The 23,654-nt window shown below is 35.2% G+C and overlaps 3 protein-coding genes across 5 annotated transcripts; 1 reads left to right on the forward strand and 2 right to left on the reverse strand.

The window, feature by feature from the left end:
* Positions 1-2,343: 2,343 nt before the first annotated feature.
* On the forward strand, positions 2,344-5,663 carry LOC147566632 (aluminum-activated malate transporter 9-like). The gene is made up of 6 exons (XM_086653139.1): positions 2,344-3,041; positions 3,162-3,299; positions 3,403-3,672; positions 4,205-4,344; positions 4,421-4,567; positions 4,669-5,663. Exons 1-6 carry the CDS (start codon positions 2,669-2,671, stop codon positions 5,374-5,376), a joined length of 1,776 nt encoding a protein of 591 aa, XP_086509265.1. The 5' UTR covers positions 2,344-2,668; the 3' UTR covers positions 5,377-5,663.
* On the reverse strand, positions 5,624-7,369 carry LOC147566633 (membrane protein PM19L-like). Its single transcript, XM_086653143.1, has 4 exons — positions 7,146-7,369; positions 6,864-7,041; positions 6,731-6,779; positions 5,624-5,914 (listed from the first exon to the last, which is right to left on the reverse strand). Exons 1-4 carry the CDS (start codon positions 7,282-7,284, stop codon positions 5,735-5,737), a joined length of 546 nt encoding a protein of 181 aa, XP_086509269.1. The 5' UTR covers positions 7,285-7,369; the 3' UTR covers positions 5,624-5,734.
* Positions 7,370-10,253: 2,884 nt separating this feature from the next.
* On the reverse strand, positions 10,254-23,063 carry CPL4 (C-terminal domain phosphatase-like 4). 3 transcript variants are annotated; one of them, XM_086653141.1, is made up of 10 exons: positions 22,706-22,888; positions 21,479-21,565; positions 19,055-19,285; positions 18,307-18,380; positions 15,767-15,882; positions 15,361-15,541; positions 14,061-14,350; positions 12,691-12,879; positions 12,576-12,614; positions 10,254-10,941 (listed from the first exon to the last, which is right to left on the reverse strand). In XM_086653141.1, the coding sequence occupies exons 3-10, from the start codon at positions 19,264-19,266 to the stop codon at positions 10,630-10,632; spliced, it is 1,413 nt and encodes a 470-aa protein (XP_086509267.1). In that variant the 5' UTR covers positions 19,267-19,285; positions 21,479-21,565; positions 22,706-22,888; the 3' UTR covers positions 10,254-10,629. The 3 variants fall into 3 exon arrangements, with proteins under 3 accessions (XP_086509267.1, XP_086509266.1, XP_086509268.1); XM_086653140.1 differs by lacking the exon at positions 21,479-21,565 and having other exon boundaries at positions 22,706-23,063; XM_086653142.1 differs by lacking the exon at positions 21,479-21,565 and having other exon boundaries at positions 22,691-22,932.
* Positions 23,064-23,654: the final 591 nt, after the last annotated feature.

The following is a 23,654-nucleotide window of genomic DNA, read 5'->3' on the forward strand; positions in this document are numbered from 1 at the left end:
TTGTCATATGGGTGTGAACGTCGAATTCATCATCCGACTAGGAAAAGTAGTTCAGAGATCAAAATAGATTGAATTCAGGTTTTTAGCAGGTAGCAGCAGAGATAACAGTTGAATGCTAAATAGCTTGTGAAATTTTCTGAAGACAAATACCCTTTTGAATCGATCGGATAGATGTGTAAATATGGAGGGTGATTTTAGTATTGAGAGGTCTATCTATACTAACAAGCGTGGTCTATGTATAGATGATTTGCAAATAATCCTATGCATCCATTTTTAGTTGTTTTTATTTGTTTGAGTTTTTTTTTTAGTCGAGAGAAATTCTCATTTTTCAGAGTGATTATCTTCTTAATCTCCTCTTACACTTAAATTTTTGTATTCAAAATACACAGCCTTGACCAACCACAAGTCCTATGATTGACACACATAACAATAAAAATGGTTCATATTTTGCTTTCAGATGTGGTAGCCAGCTTAGATGCCTTTTAAGACCCCTTGGTGGTAGTTAAGATCTCTTTCAATGGCCTTTTAAGTCTACCTCCAGTACTAATTAAGTAACTAGTTTACCACATTAATTGGTAATTGGTAATTATGTGCTAAAGTTTTCCCCAAATAAAAATTATTTCATCCGTATATAGGGGGGTTATTTCTCAAATAGCCCCTAATTTTGTGACCAGCTTCCTGCCTAACCCTCTACTTTATTAAAGAATAGGGTTAATTCCATTTTGACCTCCTAAAGATGACCAACTCACCAAAATGGCCCCCTAAAGATGTCCAACTTCCAAAATAGCCCCCTAAATCACTTTTCTGTCTATTTACCGTTAGACATTAATGTTTTTTCTTTTTCATTACCAGTTTTACCCTCCTGTCATTACTCCCAATATTTATGGTCCCAAAATCATTAATCATAATTCACAAATCATGTCATTCATTATTTTACCATTTTCTTTCAACAATTTGTTTCTTTTCATTTCCTCCATTATCTTCAACATCTTCTCAATTCCACCTTCATCACCTTAGGCATTTATTTTTATCTTCATCATCATTTTCAACATTTTTATTATCATCACCTTCAACATGTTCATTATTATCATCTTCAACATTTCTTTTTATCTTCATCATCTTCAACATTTTTTTTTTATCTTCATCATCATCTCTAGAGATGAACCCATCATCATCTTAAACATCTCTTTTTTTTTATCTTCATCACCAACATCGTAAACATATCTTTTTAATCCTCAACATCATCTTCTTCAACATTTATTTTATCTTCAACATTCTAATTGTAATAACCCTAAAAAAATTTGTGGATTATAGATTAGTTGGTTTTTTTCCTAGATTAGTTGATTTTTTTCCTTCTTCATACTTTCTCTCTTTAGATTAGGCCTTTTGAAGCAACAAATTTTTACCTTTTCTTCACCTAAATATAATCAATCTTCAACTTGCTAGAGTGGTGATTTATGAGAAAAAATAAACTTAGAAAAAGTGATTAGAAGAAAAATCTAAAAGAAAATATTGAAGATTGTGATGACAAAGATGGTGTAAATATTGAAGATGAAGATGTGGGTAATTTTGAAGATATGAATAGAGAAGAAACATTATTTAAACATAAAAAGAATTAATTGTTTAGAGAAAGAAGAAAGTTAGCAATGAATTGACAAGACTTGTTAGTTAATTTTTTGAGACCATAAATAGTAGATAATTAATGTAAGAAGGGTAAAATTGGTAACGCAAAAAAGAGATATTAATATTTCACGGAGAAATGGACGGAAAAATGATTTAGGGGGCTATTTTGGAAGCTGGTCATCTTTAAGGGACTATTTTGGTCAGTTGGTCATCTTTAGGGGGCCAAAATAGAATTAACCCTAAAGAATATTCAGATGATTCACTTTTTCAGTCACCGTTATAACTTTGTTAACTAGCCATCACTTCTCTCTGGACCTCACCTTTTCGCCACCTCATCGTCTTCATCGGCGACCGGCGACCTTCAAACTTTAAAAAAGAAAAATTTAACTCTCCACTCTCTAGATCTGGTTCACCAGATCTAGAGAGAGAGAAAACAAAAATTTTTTAGAGAAAGTGGAATTTTTTTTTTTACGTTTGAAGGTCCCCAATCGAAAAATTGGTCGATCGGCGACCTTCGCCGGTGAAGACGATGAGGTGGAGAAAAAGTGAGGTGGCGGAGAGAGGTGATGACTAGTTAACGGAGTTATAACGGTAACTAAAAATGGGGGTCATCTGTATATTTTTGATAAAGTAGGGGGCTAGACAGGAAGCTGATCTCAATGTTGGGGGCTATTTGTAGAATACCTCTATATAGGGGGGCCAAAAGTTCGCCCCATCATCCATTCTCTTCTCTCTCAACAAAGATTCGCATATCTAACTCCAACACGTGTTACTCAGATTTATGAAATACTACTAAACAAATCTATTTTCCCCTTCACTCATCAGATTTCATCAAATCTTACTTTCCTCCTTCAATCAAAACTCATCCCCCCTTCATTATTCCTTTTCCTTTTTCACTTCTAACTCATCAAATCTACTTCTCTTTCACTAATCCCTTTCCTCACCCACCGGCCACCCCAAAAAAGAAGATATTTTCTTCTCTAATTTTAACTAATTTCCCCTTTAGGAATTTCAGATTCTTCACTTTGGAGGGGAACAGAGAGAGATGGCTAACAAAATGGGTTCATTCAGATATAGTTTTGCAGAGAAGAGTAGACAAAGACTTCTTGAGAAAGGAGGGTTTTCAGAGTTAGGGTTTAATAGTATGATTGATGATGGTGGTAATGGAGGTAGATATCGTTGTTTCCGTTCTACATCTGATTGGTTCATAAACACTTGGAATAGTATAAAAGAGCTTGTTATTAAGTCATGGCAGCTTGGTATTGCCGATCCAAGGAAATTCATATTTGCTGCTAAAATGGGTCTTGCTCTTGTTCTTATATCTTTAATTATTTTTCTCAAAGAACCCTTTAAAGATCTAGGTCGATACTCTGTTTGGGCTATTCTCACTGTTGTTGTTGTCTTCGAATTTAGCATTGGTAAATTAATCAAACCCACTTTGCTTACTTTATTTTAGAAATTATACTTAGAGAGTGTTTTTTTATTATGGATGTCTTTAATGGTTTAAAACATGTAAGTTTGTGTTGTTTCTTATCCAGGAGCAACCCTAAGTAAAGGGTTTAATCGAGGTTTAGGGACATTGTCTGCTGGTGGACTTGCATTAGCCATGGCAGAACTATGTGCATTGGGCGGAAAATTCGAAGAATTTCTTATCATTATGTGTATCTTTTTAGTAGGTTTGTCTCTAGCATTGATCATTACGAAAACCCGATTAGCTCTACTATCTTTCTGTATCTGATATTATGCTACATATTAATTAAATGTTTTTGTTGATAACAGGATTTGTCGCTACCTTCTTAAAATTATATCCAACATTGAAGCCATACGAATATGGGTTTCGGGTGTTTGTGTTAACTTATTGCTTTATAACAGTATCTGGGTATAGGACAGGGGAGTTTGTTCAAACAGCAGTGACTCGCTTCTTGCTCATTGCACTTGGTGCCGGAATTAGTTTAGTTGTGAATATATGTATCTATCCTATATGGGCAGGCGAGGATTTGCATAATTTGGTCGTGAAAAATTTCAAGAGTGTCGCTACTTCCTTGGAAGGTTAGTTTTTGTTTTTCTATTAAATTACCTATTCTATAAGAATTCATCAAGTCTATAGTTAGAGTGTATTGTGAGTCAACATTTTCCTGTTTTTCTCGTTAAGAAAATAATGTGTTGTGGAAAAGTACCAATAACTTGGACAATTAGAATACCAGATACCTACCTATCGTAAATTTAGAATTTTCTAATCGGTTCGAATAGTACTCTTGAATAGATGTAGAGAAATTAGAATTGAACCTTTATAAACTTCAAACGTTATTAGAAACATAAATTAACTCATCGTGTTCACCTCTTCCAATTGTCCAACCTTCTTTTATAGAGAAAAGGTTTACTAATTACGTTTTGAGGATTAAATTTCGTTGAATTGGTAAGCTAGGGCTAACATAGATATTGAAGCCATACGAATATTGGTTTCTATGTTTTATTCATACCTCACTCCGCCCCTAAGGCATGTTACCAAGGTTCTTAGCTTTTTTTTTCACTACGAATCTAGGGCATGGATGTTTGCCTCATGCTTGCTTATCTTTCATAGGTTGCGTGAATGAGTACTTGCAATGTGTTGAATATGAGAAGGTGCCTTCGAAGATTCTTACTTACCAAGCTTCTTCTGATGACACGGTTTACAGTGGCTACAGATCAGCCGTTGAATCTACTAGCCAAGAGGAAGCCTTGGTATGATTTGTTGAGATTATCATGTCGATGTGGCAAGCAAATGAGTATCTAGTTTAATTTATTCTTATTTTCGCAGCTAGGTTTCGCGATCTGGGAGCCTCCGCATGGTCGTTACAAAATGTTTAACTATCCTTGGAGGAATTATGTAAAACTGAGTGGTACACTAAGGCATTGTGCATTCATGGTCATGGCCTTGCATGGCTGTATACTTGCTGAAATACAGGTGATTATATTTATGCTCACCTTTCGTTTATAGGGTTTAGGGTTTGGGGTTTAGGATTTATGTGGAAGTAAGTGGTGAACCTCAATTTTTTGTTTTTGTAGGCTCCAGCAGAACGGAGACAAGTCTTTAGTAGTGAGATGCAGAGAGTAGGAATAGAAGGTGCTAAAGTTTTGCGTGAAATTGGCGAGAAAGTGAAGAAGATGGAGAAGTTAAGCCATGGGGATATCCTCTTTGAAGTGCACGAAGCTGCAGAAGAACTTCAAAAGAAGATAGATCGAAGATCATATCTTCTTGTCGATTCTGAAAGTTGGGAGATTGGATCCCGACCCAAGGTGTTGGAAAATCCCGAAGATATTCTCAACTTGAACGAAGATGAAAATAAATCGCTTCGGATGAAGTCACGGAGTGAAGCTCTTCTTGATCTAAGACCGGTCGATCAAATGTCAAAAGGTAGGGATGCCCATATCCATCCTCCTAACACTGATGTAAACCCTTCTCTGCCAGCAGGTAATCCCTCAGAAGCGATATTCATGAAACAAATATCATGGCCTACTCGTGCTCGCTCTCTTGATGGAAACGAAGTCGTTCTTGAAGAATCAAAAACATATCAAAGTGCAAGTGCATTATCTTTAGCAACATTTGCTTCATTATTGATTGAATTTGTTGCTCGGCTCCAGAATCTTGTCGATTCTTTTGAAGAACTTAGTGAAATGGCCAAATTTAAAGAACCTTTAGATGAAATGGCAGCAGAAACGGAGGTAGTCGGATGTTGGAATAGATTCACCGATTGTTTTCAGTCTAAAGTCTAAACATTGAAATCTTGGAACAGAATGCGGTTTATGATTAACCAACTCAAGAGCAGAAGATTCCATCTTTTCGGAAAGATAGAAGATGATGTATCTATAAGTGGGTTGCTATAAAAATCTTATTTAGATATGAGAACCGCCATATATTATCTTCCTCTACGAAGACGATACAAAGGTAGATGTTCTGAAAACTTGCAGAGTTTGTAGCTAGTGAATCAACATGACATATCTTGTAAATTAGACTAATAAGTTGTGATGAAAAGTTCATAATTGAATAATTTCCTTAAATATAGTTTGGCGTAAGTATCTAAAATGTGATTTTTACTTATATGTACAACACAGAGAGAAGTTACATAAAAGATTAAACAACAGGAGTTGGACTAGTAGGGTAAGGTTGATGAGAAGGAGGATGAGAAACCATGGGAGAGTAGTGATCATGATAACCTGGACCATATTTGCTCTTCACCATCCCAGCATGTAGTAGCCCCACATATAGAAGCTGCGTCACCGTTAGTATTACTATGAATACCTCCAATGTTTGCTGCGTTGGAAATATAATGGTTAGATCAATGGAAACTATAAATCAGAAAAAACTAGAGAAGCAACGGCCATGAAAGTGATTTTAGAAAAACCTTGATGCAAACTTTGGATATTCTCGTTTTGTGTTTTACTCTATCAAGCAACCTATTATAATCTAAGTTTCTCTAGTAAGCCAATGTGGGACTAGTAGGGTAAGGTTGGCTTTCAAAACCATCTCCCCAACAGGTGGTTGTCTCATCACAAATATTACAAAATTGCTACCATCTCGACACCTAATTAGGAGCTTTTAATGAATCTAACTACTTATCGGCAAGGCCTGGCAAGGGTGCACCCCTTCACTTTACTCTAGGGCCTTTTTTTTTCTCTTCTTTCCCCACCGGTTGGGGCAGTCCTAGGACACTGAGACTAAACCTAATCATTGTTGGGCTTGAACGAATATGTCCGGTCCGAAATTCTAAGACTGCTCCAATTCGTCTCAAACAGCTCAGTTATAAGAGAAAGAGTGCTAAGAGAGGAATCAGCTAAGAGCAAAAAAGGGATTCCTTTAAAATCACCTCGAAAATGAGGATAACAAACATGTAGCTCGCTCACTCAACCATTCTCAATCAAATATGCTATGCCAGAATGTTATGCACGTCCAATATCTCGGCCAGGGTACTTGACCAATCCAGATTTAGTGAGAGATAGTGTTTAACTTTCTCTAGCTATATCTGACTCGTCCAAGTACCCCAGTCGGGATATTAGCTGGGAATTTCATCATTTTTCTATGCTTATACATATAAAGAAAGAAAGGGTAAATTTAATTAATTATTGTTACCAAGCGCCTTCCTCTATGTCCTCCTAAACCAATCTCCTTGCATGCAAGGCTGTCAAGAAGAAATAAGATTTTAATAAGAAAAAAAAAATCTGAAATTAGATCTTAAAGACAGAGAGAGAGAAAAGAAGAGAACCCAAATGAAAGAGCAGTGAGAGCTAAAGAGATGAGAGCAGGGGAAATAGCAGCAGCCAAGCTGTTATTGTCCCAAGCACGATGATGAAGAAGACCAACTAGTACAGAGCATCCCCCTGTCACACCAGCTATCAATGCAAACACCAACATATATGTTGTTGCTGAATTCCCTCCCAAATCTAAACACACATAAAACAAATAGTACCTATTAGATTCTAGAGAGAGAAAAGCAGTAGTTGTAGTTAGATAAAATGTCTGAATTAAGAAAAATGGAACAACATACGATGGTGATGTTGTCTGCCATCAATGTATTTATCAATTGACCAACTTGAGAGTCCAACAACTATCAAATTCATCACAAATATTACTGCCAATAGTGTACCCACCATCCCTCTCCCCACACTCCCCCTCCTCAATGCCATCTCTCTCTCACTCTCTCTCTCTCTCTCTCTCTCTCTCTCTCTCTCTCTCTCTCTCTCTCTCTCTCTCTCTCTCTCTCTCTCTCTCTTGATGAATTGATTGAGAACAATTACACCACTAACTAGCTAGCTTCTTTCTCCTATCATAACATCATAAATAAATAGTAACGAAACATGTTAGTAATCATTATTCTATTGCTACCGCCCTTGTACATAACAATGTCCTAACGGCTTCAAAACATGAGATTCCACAAAGTTCCTTGTACTCCGAGTTTCAAGAAAGATATTACTGGAAATGCTAGAATGACAAAGGATTTTGACAAAATAAGTTGCTCAATTGATGTGGTGGTTGTGATTTGAATCTCCCAACGGCCCAAATTTAATCAAAATTTCAAATCTCAACTTCAAAGTTGATATTGTCGGCTCCCATTGATATAGACGTTATTTTTTCGGTCTTTCTACATGTCTGGATCAATGGAAGCCTACAACAACAAGTTTTCGGGTAAAATTTCTGGAATTTTAAAGGATGTGTTCAACGGCAAGAAAATGTATTTTGTTAAACTCAAAACTAGCCTATTCCTAGAGCCCTCCCATATCTACATCTATCAAACACAAATTATGAAAATAGTAAATCTTGCTGCAGTTGACTGCAAACCCTTTACGTAATTATATTGAATGTGTTTACAAAATAGAGAATTAATTCCTAAAACTGTGAAACTACTCACATACTACTTCAAATTTGCCAGCTATACAAATAATATCAAAACTTTATAATATTGTTCATTTTTGGAGATAGCGATTCGATAGGGAACTATCACATCAAACACTTTAGTGTATTGTTTATTCTAAGCATTGCAGGTTTAGGTCAACAACGACCGTTAATGTTAAATTTAACTGTCACTTTAATAATTAAAGTTGGTCTGTGAAAATTCGTAATACTGTGGTCTACAAGTTCAGCACTTACTATTTTAAATTGTATTTTACCAAATCAACTTTTAACTAAGTATATTCTGATAAGATCATTCAAAAATTCATCTAATTAAGACAACTTTAACGTTTACCACATTTTCGTTAAGTTTGCTTATGAAAACGTGATAATTCAACATTGAGAGATAACCCAGACTCCGAGTATTACTACAAGTCATTTAGATACAGATTGTTCATTCAATGTACCAGTGATTAATAAATGAGTTAATTCCTATTTGCCCCCTTACTTTGTGACCAGCTTCCTCTATGGCTCCCTATTTTCTGTAAATTCAAATATGACCTCTTTTTTATGTTTTTTTATGTAAATGTTCTAACTACCCTTCCTATAAATATTTTTTCAAAATAAAATTAAAAAGAAAACATAAATTCCACCTCACTTCCCTCTCCACCACTTATCTCTCTCCACGTCACCTCTCTTTCGAAAGGGAGTTATATTTGAATTTACAAAAAATAGGGGGTCATAAAGAAAGCTGGTTACAAAATAGGGGACCAAATAGAAAATAACTCTTAATAAATAGATGCATTAACCTCCTTTTATCAAAAAAGAAAATTGATTAGATCTTCGGGATACTTGGGTATTTCATAGGAGTACCAATAACATTAGAAGAGAAATATAATTTTTTGGGTGTTTATAATAATTAACACGTGTGATGGTGTTATTATGCATGGTTTATAGGGATAACAAGTGTATGGTGTGATTTAAGTATGGACGGTAAAGAATGAGAGAGGATGAGGGTAGCCCTAACCCTAAGATGGATATGAATTGGGGATGGGATGAGTCAGTTTGGGTGCCACAAGACAAATTAAACCAACAGACATTTTAAAGAAACTGTTCTAAAGAAAGGTATAGCAGCAGCAGCTTTATCAACCTTTCAGTTATACAATATTCAGCCTTTTCTTCCACTTATGACCATTCTGCTGCTACAAGCCTACAAACTACCATACAAATATCGGCCACCTTATTAGTTTCTTTTTTACAGCCTTTGAATAAGTTGTCACACCTTTTAAAAGCCATCCCGTCTATTTCTCATCGAGTATGACAGATGGTAAGAGAGGGAGTGAAGTGAGCGATACTTCAAATATTTCTTTTTCCGCTAGAGTTTGGTGAGAAACCAATTACTTATATAGTTATGTGGTGTTTTCTTTTCAAGTTAGATGTCAATCATTAGAATGATTTGATTGTAACTCAAATTGAAGGTTCATTTCAAACACCTGACTCGGAGGAGGCAATGGTGCCTTGCCAGCGATCTGGTGGAATGAAGAGAGGAAGATCTCCCACCATGACTCACCAGTTGTGACATTGGTGGAGTGAGGAGAGGATGAAGATCTCCCACCACGGCGAACAGGTGGCAACCCTTCTTCGTGCGAAGAAAGAGAGGAATGCAATTGGGACTTGGGCATACAAGTCTTGACAATCAAGATATTTTCATCCAAATTCTAGTATGCCAAATAAATTTAACGAATCATGTGGTCTTGTCGTGTCGCTTTAGAATCATTGTTTAGGATTTTTTTGAGCTCACTCCCTCCACACTAATTGTTAATTGAGTTCATACTTTTCAATAATTGATAACTGAATTTACCTACTTCCACTTATTATTTTTAGCAAAAACTTCGTCATGCTTGGGTATGGAAATTGGAACACCATAAAGTGGTTAGTCTGTTGTTCAAATCTAATGGAGTGTTTAACAATGGTTTTTAAAAAAGTACTAAGTTCAACAGGAGCACTCGATTACCAATTGTGGAGGGGTAAACTCAATTGCCACTTAGTATTGAGGGAAGTAAACTCAAAAAACCCTATTGTTTAACCTTAGGCTCTCTAAGACTAATTGGTAATGGAATTTACCATATTAATAAGCCATCAGTGAGTTTACAACCCTAGACTCAAGTTATTTTTTTCAAAAATTAGCCGTCCGAAAAAGTGATGCCATTATTGAAAATCGAGAAAACCAAATAAAAATGTAAAATAATACTTCAACTACGAGTTATCACATGAAAATAGTGTTATTCTTAGTAATTGCATTCTATTTGCTCTTTTTGTAATACTTCAATTGTCAATTGTCAAAACCTGCACAACCAAAGGATTGATCTTTACTGGACAGATTCAGGTGCTTTTGTTGGCAAAGGCCAGGAACATGATTCCCGAGTCGAATCAAAATTTATATCTTCAATTGAAGAAAAATAAAGAAAAAGCTAACTCTGAGGAGCTATTAAGTCCAATCCGCATTAAACCATCTCCAAAACGGGGTGAGCTGAATATCTATTTAGTACTTAACGAAACAAATCCTAGTTCAATACATTTGTGTTCTATCTAACTTCTGGCAAAGACTTGTGTAAGATTTGCCTGGACCTGTCAAGTAATTTCTATTGGCTTTTCATGTTAGAAACCGGAAAGTTTTCTTCTGGCTGTCGTTTCCATAAGAAATTAGCAGCTTCGATCCACCTGGGGTGAACCAAGAACTTCTTATGTTCCCTTGCCCAGCGTGACTTTTCTGTTCCAGTGTCAGTCGAAACAAGATGTGTCACGGATGAGTCAAGATTTGTAGTACATGTAGCACCCAAATGTTCCGCCATCTCCCAAAGCCTCTGATTTTCAACTGGCTCTCCGATCTTCCAAACCCGACTAAAAACTAGCTTACAACCTTTCAAAATTTCCTTCCTGACTATTTTGAGTACCTATAGATAGTAAAAAGACTGTTAAAAAAAAAGTAATCATGCTAAGAAAAGGTTTAAGAACAAGTAATAATTTGAGACGCAAAACAAGTTGTAAAGATAACCATGTTTTTGTGGCTTTACCTTAATTCAACACCATAAGGTGGTTAGTCTGCTGTCATTCAAGTCGAGTTAGATTTTGTTTAATGTGGGCAACTAAACTCAAACTCGTACTGGTTGGGTCAAACAGTATCATGGTGTTAGAACTCTAAGGTTGAGCTTCCTAATCCTCACCAATAAGATGATCAAGTTTTCTAACCCAATTGGGAGACAGGTAAACAAAATTCCAGACCTTTGATTCAACACATTCCAACCAGATAATCTATATAGCATTCCGAATGAGTTTATCAATGTATACATACCAAAATCGTACAAGGAATTTGAATAACAGAGATATATTTTTCTTAACTAATAAGAGAACTATATCTAACTATACTATCCAAAGATCTAACAGGTTCGATCTAATCTGTATATGAAAACAACTCTTTTTGACAACTTAGGCAGGAAAAAAATTTGGTCATATTCTTAGGTGGTGTTTCTTTCTTATTGTCTGAATCTGACTCGCCAAACTGTGGCTTGTTGCAATTTGAATCGTTTGAGTGTAAAGTATTCTTATCAGAGCACAATAGTCATTTTTGACACTAGGTTCTTAGTTCAGACTTATTTTGTCTGATCCAAGTGGATCTATAAGCAGCAGGAGCTATTCAAACGAGTAAAAAATACAAGTCATATAAAAAGACATTCTGAAATCCAACTCAAGTTAATTAAGAGCTTCAGACTTCCAGTCAGATTTCAATTGTGAATCAAAAATACGGTATAGATTATTTTGTTCCAATCTATGTCGTTAAACTCGGCCGAGTCGGCCAAGTAACTCAAGACTCGGCTCAGGCTTCGGGATAACCCAAGCCGAGCTCGGTCAAGTCCTCTAGTCTAGGGTTTAGCTGAGTGACTCGGTTGACTCGGCACTGACTTGGCAGTCAGCCAACTCGGATTTGACACAGAAATTAATGAGTATTTAGGAACTAAGTTTTTTACTAGGTGCTTAAGGTACTGAGTTATTGTGCTTCACTTCTTGAAACACGAGAAGGCATCCAAAATATTTACTCGTTAAAAATATTAGCAACGAGTAATAGTTATTAGTTTATCTATGAGTTTCTTGATAGTTGAAGTCTTGAACTGGATTCAGTTTACGACATTAATATTTTAATTTATAGTTCTTGTCATTCTCTTAATTGTTAGTATTTATGTAGTTTACATTGAAGGTAGAAGCTCTAAATTTGAGGTATATGCACTGAAGTAACATTAGAAATAGGTTTTTTGTCGTGATATAGTAAAAATCATTAACTTTTTTCCACATACACCTGACCCAGCCTGATGCGGCCGATTGACTCGCCTCAGCTCTAACTCGGACTCCGCTCTTGGCCGATTCCGATTTTACAGCTTGGGTCGATTCCGAGCTTAACAGTTTAGGTTAATGGGTGTTTAAAATAGAAATTTGGGATATATAACTTAAGCACTACAATCAAACGACCATCCAATTATTCTTTTCTTGCAAGTTAGCATGTACTTGAGACATGAGAGCCGCTAGGAACATTTACCTGTCTTACATCTCGGTCCATGAGATCATCAGAGCGCTCCTGCAAGAAGCGAACTGATTAGAACCAGAGTGATAAACATGAAACACCTAAAAGTGAACGAAAAAAAAATACTAACCGGGTCAAAGAACATCTGGTGAATACGCTTTAGAACTTCAAGAACAGTTGCAAGTGCACCATCACACTCATTCTCATCCATCTTTGTTTCTGAAAGGGATTTACGGTTGAAGCCAAATGTGCGACCACTTGAAGAAAAGAAATGATATCTTTCCATCAGAATAAGATTTTCCTTGTGCCTCTGCCACACCTGAATATGATTACCCATAAAATTCAGTAAGATTACAGACCTTAATCTAGTAAAGAAAAACATATAGGGTTATACTGATTATCAATAATCTCATTAGCAAGAAACTTGGGTACAAACCCCTCACTAACTTTTATGTTAACAAAATTTCACCGAATCGAGAAATTCTTTTATTAAAAATATGTATGATGCTTACGCCTCACCCTGCGTAGTGCCTACTACCAAAACGTAAAGACGTCTCTAGAAAAGACGCCAACATAAAACAAAAACAAGAACAATAACTAACATGCAAATCACAAACGTCAAAAACTAAATGTGTCAACGGATGTTTAACGGAACGGATAATGCAGTACTCGAGTCCATTTCGAATATCTGAAAAATTATCCGATGTCCGAAACGATTGCACATTTGCTCTCCATATCCGCATATATCCGAAAACTACATGAGCCGATAAGCTTAAAATGATATATCGTCTGTCCCAAAAAAAACGAGTTTTAGAAATTTTACTCTTATTCCCCTTGATCTGATTTACTTTTGGCCGTATCAACTGAAGTATGAATATCATATATCTATGTAACATACATCGTATGTATTTAAAATGATATATCTGATATCTAATATATCAAAAGATATATAATGTATTTTTCAGATTGGATACTTTTGGATACAGATTGTGCAGTATTTGAATCTGATATGCCGAATTAATCCGATTAAAATATCCATATACTATATCCGAATTGTCAGATATTTCGGATACGACGCGAATCTTACAGACCTATAAAATAAACCAAACTGCACATGTTAGCACTTCTAACACAACCATACAAGAAAGAGGTTTGTACTGCGAGAATAAGAAAAAAGGTAACACGGCTAATTCTTTTCACTGCAGCATCCTCGGCATCGAGCTTCTAAAACAGAGCTACAACAATCTATTTCACTCCCAAACCATTATTCAATTAGATGGCTTTGATGTAAGAAGAACCACTTCAGTTTCCTCCCTTCCCCATCCAGAAACAAAAGAGTGGAGAACAAAAGAGTGGAGAAAAAAGACTTTCATCTAAAGAAACATTTAACATCTTTAGTCTTACGGAAAGGAGGCTTTGTGGTACATATTAACAACAAAGTAAAAAAAGCAAGCCTAACGATATATTTAAAAAAAAAACATAATAGGAAACAATACTTACAAACTCTGTATCGTCCAGGATTATTACAGCACTTTCTGCTCCAATGACCACATCAAGACCTTTTTGATGTTTCTGAGTGCAATCAGCTTGCGAAATTACTCTTGAATCAAAGTAGACTTTGCCAGGATCTAGAAGCCGTGCCATCTCCAATGCGTAAGCTTTCTCTCCCATTGTGTACACATACATCTCATACATGCTACTGGCTTCTTTCAATAGAGTCCGTACAAAGGGCCTCAACTTTGTAAACATGTGCATAGAGTCCAACTTGAATAAGCTTCCATTCGGAATATCTAGCCATTTAATTTGTTAAATCTCAGAATAAGGGAATATGGTAATCAGAACAAAAATATAGTAGTAAATGAAAATATTTTGAAAATGATAGTAACCTGAGTAGACAACATAAAAACTGCATATACCTCGATGATATCCACTTTATCTAAAATTTCAGGACTCCAGATCTCAAGGATTAATATGGGAGAGGTGGACGGATTAATCTCAGCCTTTCTGAATTAATGGGTCTAAGTTGTGCATCTCTACTACGAGTGAGACTAATTACCATGTGCTAAGCATTGTATTTGGTCATTGGAAGAAGCGTCATGAGATTCGAATTTCAATAAAAATAGGCTTTTAACAAAAGCCTAGATCCTTAGATATAACACAAGGATCTTTTAGGGTGCCCTTCGGCAGTTCAGATTTATAATTTACAATTTAGGTTGTCTAGTTTTCATCTTGAAATTTATATCCAATGGTTATCACTCATAATTATCTCTTTCTCACTTCTCCCCATAATTGCTTTCCCTGAATCTCTCATGACCATCTAATCCATAAACTAAATCTCTCATATAATCTAACCCTTCATAACGAATAATGTAGTACATGCACCCACCTGATGTCATACATATGATAGAATACATCATGGTACATGATCAACTAGTTTTGCAGTAACTCAATCACAGTAAACAGACAATAATGGAAAAAAGGAACTACGATTGTTATGAGTATCATACACAGAGGGGTCTAAGGGCTCAGTTCCGACTTCCGACGAGGATGATCTCCTAACACTGTTGTTCATCTTTGTAAGAATCTTGAGTTCTCGATACTTCATGTTTTCTGAAGGTAATCCGTCTCGGTGTAAGTCCAGTCAACGTTTGACAGGTTTAGCAATTTTAAAACAGGCAAACTTTTTGTGACTTGTGAGCATGATATCCACATGGGTTGCGAAAAAGTAAGAAAACAAGATAGAAAATGCCTTTTGCTGCATATGTACAACCACCACAACAGAACCGGAAATGGATAATACCTTGCAAAGAATCTGTTTGCCTGTTTAGATATTCCTCCTCAGGTGAGATATCTATAAATCGAGTTGAATTAAGTAGGGTGTGATCTAAGTCAAGAACCAAGCACAGCTTTTTATTGCGCAACAAAGCCTTCAGATCTTCACCACGTAACCGAGCAAGTTCCTCTGTGCCAATTTTTAAATCCTAGTAGAGTAATAATAAGCAGCAAACAATTAGGCACTGGATTAGAGAAGCATAGAATGAAATGGCATTTCTTCTTCTTTTTCATTTCTTAGACAGGAACTAATAATAGAGTGATTAAATGTTTGTGCAACCAAACCATATTAAGTTTCAGAAGAATACATTTTAGAAGTAAGCAATACAAAAATAAAGATATCTTCAAGAAAATACGTGAGGAGGATATCGTACTTTGTGTATGTAACCAAGTGCTACACCAGATCCATCATCTATATGCTGTCCGCATATTACGCACATCTGACTAATAAAAGCTGGATGTGTACATGTCTCCGATTTCGCAGATGCATCTACATTAGATAACTGTTATTAGGTAAATACCTCTTATATCAAAGCAGAGAGGATTTTTAACATTGCAAAAGTACATTAGCTTAGACATAATTTTAGACCATATCAGCAGATTGGTCATTAGTAACACATCCAGCCCTACAGTATCTTAGTGCTCTTTGTGAAGGTTAATCTAGATCAAGGTTCTTTTCAATAAGAGTTTTATGGTCCTCCATTTGTTTGATAAAAAAAACAGAAATTAGATGTTGGCTCATTTAAGTTGTGGGGAATCCGCAAACTCATCCTAGAAGTTAAATTGTTGACTCATTTACGTCTGGCAGAGTGCAGAATTGTTCTTTAATCCTTGTTAACCTTGATATCCTGTGGAGCCAAGGAGTTGTCTATACAATTATGTTCTTTAATTCTTGTTACGGTCATTTAATTGTGCAGTGTTTAAACACCTGCCTCAAGGCAGTTTGCTATGGAATAGTGAAGCGTCCCTTTATGCGAATACATCAATTCCTAATTGGTGTACATTAGTTTTTCCTTTGCTATAATTTAATAAAGATTTAAGTGTTTACAAACAAAATATATCAATACTCTTACTATAGAATGTCACATAAAGTTTTGTTTTTGGTAGTATATTGGTATGTGTATGCCTTGAGGCGAAAACATAGCAAGTTGCCTCGAGGCACGCGCAGCTTTAGCCTCTACCAAGTTTAAATCCATGTATGGTTGTAGCAGGGCCTTACGTGTGGAGTCTCTGAATGATGTCAAACTGATGTCTCTACCAATGATGTTAAAATCGTATGATTTACGATTCAAATCATGCAATTTGATTCGGATCGTACAATTTTAGATCCAAATCGTACTTAAAATCAGATCATACAATATTCATAAGTTGAATCTTACGTTAAATCGCGAATCATGGGATTTAGAGTGAATCATAAGATTCAACCTTCTATAGAATCAGAAGGGTTTTTCAGGTTCAAAACTTTCATCCCTTGTTCGAACAACACGTTAGAAGAAAAATAGAAGGAAAGAAAAAAAGAAAAATAAGGAAAGACTACTAAGAGCTTATATTGAAGGTTATGAATGAAGATTACAGTTTACCAAGTACTTTTTCTTGTTCTTTTTTACTCTTTTTCCTTTGTTTTCCTTCTTCTTCGTCTAAAGACACCACCGAACAGACTTTCTCTCTCCAGACTCACTGTTTATATCTCCTTCCCCTGCTTATCTTACTCCTTTCATGACTCCCTCTGTAAAACTGATTTTCTCTCTAGCAATTTTTTGTAAGTATATTATTTTCTATTAGTACTCTTTACAAGTGTTCTGTTTTCTGTTAGTATACCATTTTCCATAACTAATCTATTTATATGTATTCTGATTCTTTTCTGTTAGAATCTTATATATTTTCTGGTCTATATACACACACACACACACATGTATATACACACACCAATAGACACGTATATAGATACATAATGTGGATACACGAAAAAATCTTATGATTTTCGGTTTGAATCTATGATACAATATAAAAGTCCGAAAACGATACGCGCTATGATTTATAATTGCACAATATTGGTCTCTAGCATCATTCTAGACTTCACCAACGTGATGCTAGTTTATCTATTTACATTTAACTAATTTACTCTCTAAGTTTAATAGACCTGCAAATAAGTTTACAGTGAATCCATCAACTCCTCCTCGTCAAATTTTTTTTTATTTCTGAACGACTGAATCTACAAGTTAGACCTCACCTCGTCCACTCATGGAATTCCTTCCAAATTTTGGTCTTGTGAGGCATTAATCAAGATACAAACTACAAAGGAGCCATTATCAATTTTCAAGATGTTGTCCATTATGTTAACACAAAGCCAGAGCAAAATTATGGTGGAGGACACGAGGAATCCATGTGCGTTTACAGAATGTTGGGTTAGCATTCGCAAATAACGAAAATCCTCCAGTAAGGAGTCGAGGACATGAATGACCCGACTCATCAAAGTTACCATTTCTTGTTATTTGTTTCCTTTATCTGTTGAATCAATTTAGGGATAGTTGCTATCACAAACTAGAAGGTATAACCGTATATATTAGGTGTAATCTTCATACCAAGCCTCCGCTTGCACGAATGTTTCCCAGACCAACTGAGGTTAACAACTTTACTACTTACAAATACAATTAATGAAGTCATAGTTGTTTACATGATTGTACTTTATCGTCTGTATGGTAGCTGAGAAGTAGATAAGGCTACTACACTGTTAACTTCATAAAGGAGCCATAGATTTCCCAGTGGTCATTGAAAATAAGTTAGGTAATATCCTAAATGCAGGTTCTCATTCAGCTCGAATCAAGTGTAATTTGACCAAAAGTAAACTCAAACTAGTGCTACTACACCATTATAAGAAATAGCAACAAGTGATGACAACCGACTAAAAGAGCACCTGAATTTTGTTCAATAGATCCAAGCGAAGTTGAACCCTGGTACTTCTCACTCTCCACTTTTTGCCTTTTACTCCTGCAATTTCATTGGAAATATCAGATACATTTTTTGGCATAGGCAATAAGGATTCAGATATGATTCTTTGGGTAGATAGCAAGTAAGACAAGATTTGGCATAAGCAATAGTTATTAGTTTCTAATTCTTTTGGTGATCTTCGTAGTTGCTTTTAGAAGAGTTTTTAAGAGAACCTCACTTGCTACACTGAGTATATTTCATACCTACAAAGAAATCTAAGGTATATAATTATACATACCAGGGTCAAATTTTTCTAGTTTTAATACATTTTGGGTCTTTCTGATGGAATTACCAACATAAAGAGCTCCTACCATAGTTTCATTGATCAAGGCGGAGGTCAACATAAATTATAAAGAAAAGGTTTATTCTATAAATTTTTCAATAAATAGGACTATCAAATACCAAATTCGAATTTGGACATGCAATATGCTACTAGATATTGTATACGGATATGTCAATATCTGATTCAGTAAACTGCAGTTTATACCCCTCGTAATAATCATATAGAAACACAAGATAAATTTTCAATTTGGTTAATAAAACGCTGGCCCCTCAACAAATATGGTTTCAGCCATTCATGACTTCTACATGTAATAATATCTTTAGCAGCATTATGCGAGTGCATGCAATCATCAACAAACGTCAACAGAAAAAATAATCTGATTATCACAAACCTCACTGTTTCAAATTCAACATCTTCCTCTTCCTTTGCGTCTTCTTCTTCGTCTTCTTCGTGTACGTCTTCTACTTCCTCTTCATTGACATCTTCTTGTTCTTCTTGATCCAATGATGAATCTGAAGAAATTGCCTCTAGTTCTGCATTAATAAGTGCCGTAAAATCATCGCTGCTGGAAGAATGCAAAGGAGAATCGCCCGCCACGCTCATGATTAGAAAAATCTCATAGCTGCATTAGATAGAAAAAAAAAATCAGCACACGCCTTTGCGAAACATAGAAACAGAACAATACTCAATAAATTAACAAAGTCTGCAAGTGAAGACTATAAAACTGTCCAGATAATGTTTATATCTAACTAATAAGAGATTTGTCAATAATAAAATAATTACAACCTAAGGACATTAGACTTAATAGATTCGATAAGCTACACTCCATCAAACGGCTCAATCAATATCAACAAACATCATGTCTAGACTTTTCAACACCCACCAAAATGAGAGGAGTGGTTGAGATAAAAAAACAAAACTAACTTACCCATGTATCAATGTACTCTCTATCTTGATGAAATAAAGGTGATGATCTTAGAAATTGGTAATACAGTACACATATAATGTATAGAATCTGATATTGTTCAGCTTTAACGTATTATAGTCAACATCTATTATCAACTTACCCTGAATCCAAAAAATTTGTTAATTAGGACAAAAAATTAAAAACACCATCGACACTCAGAAAGTTCACAAGTAAGAAATCACATATCAACCTAGATATAATTGAAATGAAATTAGACAAACAAGTTAAGAAAGATTAAATCAATTGATTAGGGGTTTTTAGCTATAGGAGAAAGGGAAAACTAAATAACAGGAGTTCAAATCTAGACTTACATATAATAGAACTACAAATTGAGGATCAGGGTTTCTTTCTCCACGAAAGGAGATAAGTTGATGAGTGGAAGCAAACTAGTTCTTCACACTCCAGAATTTTGTCGAGCATCAATAGATAAACAAAAACTATACTCTGCTTGAAACCAAACCACATTAAACTCAAACCAAACCAAAATTAAACGAGCCAAAAACAAAATCAAACTCAAACAAACCAAAATGAATATAGAACTCAAACTAGACCAGGAAAAACAATAATGGCCCATACGCATTTATAGTAATCAATGTCAAACCAAAACTAAACTCAAACAAAATCAAGCTCAAACCAAACCAAAATAAACATCAAACAAACCAAAAACAAAATCAAACTCAAACTGGACCAAAAAAATAGTAATGGTCCATACACAATTTTAGTAATCAATGTCAAACCAAATTAAATTCAAACGAAATCAAACTCAACCCCCATGAATAAAAGTAAACAGGAAATAAAATACGAGCACTTGACAAGAAAAGGTAAGAAAAACTGGAGGAATGAGTATGATCAGTTAAACAAAGCAAGGGCGGAGCGAGGATTTGAATTTACACTGGACTAAAGTAAAAGTGCTATAAAACAAATTTATTCTTACGGCAAATATATAATCACAAAAACTAACATTTAAAGGCAATTTGTTGGTGTCAAAGTAATGCATCATTATTGTCACAAACTACATATCTCTTAATTACCTAAATTAAAGTTTAATTATGGCTCATTCAGTCTAAAAGCATTTGTAGGATCCAAGGTTGAACTAAGTATAAGAGTTTCAATGTTACATGTAGAAGGTGATGGTTCTGAATCTTTTTTGTTGTTTTCTCTTGTCGATGTAAAGAACAAATATAGATTTTTTTTCCTTCGCTTGGGTACTTGAGGATCTTATGACATTTTAGTCTATAAATATGAAGCATTTGAACCGTGAAAATAAATATAACACTACCGAAGTAAGAAGTAATCTAAGTACCTAGCAATAAAGTTTAGGGCTAGTTTCCTTGGCTTGGGTATAACAAGTTGTACTTTATTGCAATGACATTTCTGTTCAATGTGGTTAAATCAACATTAAAGCAAAACAAATTTAGATGAATTCCTACTTCTTGATTCCCCTAAAGTTACAAAATCATATATCTTATTAGGTACAAGTCTTTCAGAGGCAACTGGTACTAGTTCTTGGTCAATTTTCATTGTTCAGAATCAGGAATCCACACGATCAAATTAAATCAGTAGCTCAAACAATCAAAATCAGTAACCCAAACGATGGAGTAATGGACAATGAATTAATCAAAATTAAAAGCTCAAAGAATCAAAATCAATTATCCACCGATAAAATCAAAATTAGTAACCTAAATGCCCAAAACAATCAAAATTAAATATTAGATACTTTAGAAAGAATAAAAAAGAAGAAGGTAAAGCATCCTTCCATTGATGAACTTGATGTTAGAGAACGAGAAAAAAGATGATAGAAATTATAATCTAGGGTACTTCTGAAGAGAATCTGTGATGAACTCTTACTCAATCCTATCGGTCACGGCTCTCTCGCTCTAGTCGAAGTCCTCACTCGCAATCCCTTCCCAGCTTCCCTCGTTTCTACTCTTCCTTCTGCCGAGAATAAAAGAAAGGAACTTGGGAATTACTAAATTATTCCTTCCTATTAGAACCAAGATTTGTATCATCTTCTAGTTCTTTCAACTCTATAGTTTTCTAGAATTAATCTTCCTTGCTGAACTAGGATTTGCTGTGATAATGGAATATCGAGACGCTCCATAATTTATTGTTTAAGAGATTCAATGGTTGTGAAGTTGTGGTTAAATGTGTGATTTTCACCACAGCACATGAATTTCAGTCACTTCACCATGGAATCATCATCACTAGAAGCCACTGTTAGGGGAAGAAACGGGTAGTTTCTATAAAGAAAGTTTTGTTGAAGAGTATTGACTCAAGATGTGTATATAAGAGAGAGGAATCGGTCAAGCATATAAGTTGGATCTTGGATGACTACCTTGGCATACAATTCCTGATATATATGTGGTTCTGGGTTATCTTCCATTTATTGGCCACTCTCTACGCTACAAAACTCTCGACTATCTCACACACTCTCTCTCTCTCTCTCTCTCTCTCCCTCAAAAGTTTCAATCCAATTTAATAAATCATATAAGTCTCTTTAGATCTCTTTGATTCTGCCAAGTTCAAATCCAACAAACAGTAAAAAAAAATAACTATATCATCCCTTAGCCCATAAATTAATAATGATTGAGAGAGGGGGAGTCAAAAGAGAAACATAGTGTGTAAACTGATCTGCATCACTTATCTTTATAGCATAAAGCTTGAGAAACAAAAACTAGCTTATGTAAATTGTTTGGGCAATAATTTATCCACATGAAGCTATAGATTTACTGAATATTGGTCCAAAAATTCTTTGAGAAAATTTAACAAACACCTTAAAAGCACTTGAACCCACAAATTATTCTAGAAAATTGGTCCATAATTTGATGGAGGAAATCTAACATACACCTATTAAGCTCCCAAAAGCACAAAATTCTTAAAATTTCATGGAGTAAATCTAACAAAAAAACCCAACAGAAAAAATCACAAACTAGGTTAGATGAATACCAAGGAACACCCAACAAACAGATGATAATTTATATGGTTCAACTCAAACATTTAGGGCAACTAAGTGAGAAATACAGAAGTAAAGAGATGGAAAGTGAGAAGTGTACTGTATACTTGATTTTGCCCTACCTCAGTTGGATGCTTCGTTGATAATTGAGAGAAAGAAAAGTGATCGAGGGAGAGGTGGAGAGAGATTTACGTCTGGAAGTCTGAAGATTTAGGAGAATGGGTTAGAAATATTAGGGAAGGAATAATGCCGGTGGGATTTGAAAGGGGGGATGAAGCCTTCCTTTTTTTGCTTCCTGGTCTGCTTCCTGGTCGAATGGAGAAGGGAGAATTACTGAAACCCCTACTCTAATAATGTCTTTACTCAAACCCCCTACGTTAATTAGTAATTACTGAAACCTCCCAACTCTGTTTGATTTAACTTTGATAATTTCCATATTACTTTTTTACCCTCTTACGTTTTACCCCCACTTCTGATAATGCGTTTACTAAAACCCCCACTTTTATATGTCAATATAGCTTGCATGAGGTTTCAAGAGAAACAAAAAAAAAAACATAGCTTGCATGAGAACATATTCTAGGGTACTCTTTAATCAAAATTCTAGTTCAAGTTGGAATTTGTGAAAAGCAACATAAAGTTAATCTATGAAATCTTCTAGTAAGCAGGCTTGGATATTCATATTAGTACTAGTCATGTTGTGTATGATATATGAACAATCAAGTTGGACAATAAGCATGAGAAGCAAATGTTATATTCCTCTACTGCGTGCATGGACTCATGTAGGCAAACTTCAAGTGGATTAGGATTAAAACCATCAAAGAAAGTCATTACATAATGGGTACATCGAAATTGCCGATTATACTAATTGCTTATACACGAAAACTGTACTAAAGATCAACATGAAGTAAGCCATAAAATACCAACATTGTTCTGTTCTTTCATGGTTATGGGTGAATTCCATTAATCACCTCAATATTCATTGTTCTGTTCGCTCCCCTTTCCAGTGTAGATGTGATGATTATCTCTTGAAATTGCTTTATATATATTTCTTGAAGACAGATTATCTCTCAA

The sequence above is a fragment of the Eschscholzia californica genome, unplaced genomic scaffold (genome assembly GCF_041429995.1).
Source record: "Eschscholzia californica isolate CP2 unplaced genomic scaffold, dmEscCali1.0.p SCAF_1, whole genome shotgun sequence".
Lineage (NCBI taxonomy): Eukaryota > Viridiplantae > Streptophyta > Magnoliopsida > Ranunculales > Papaveraceae > Eschscholzia > Eschscholzia californica.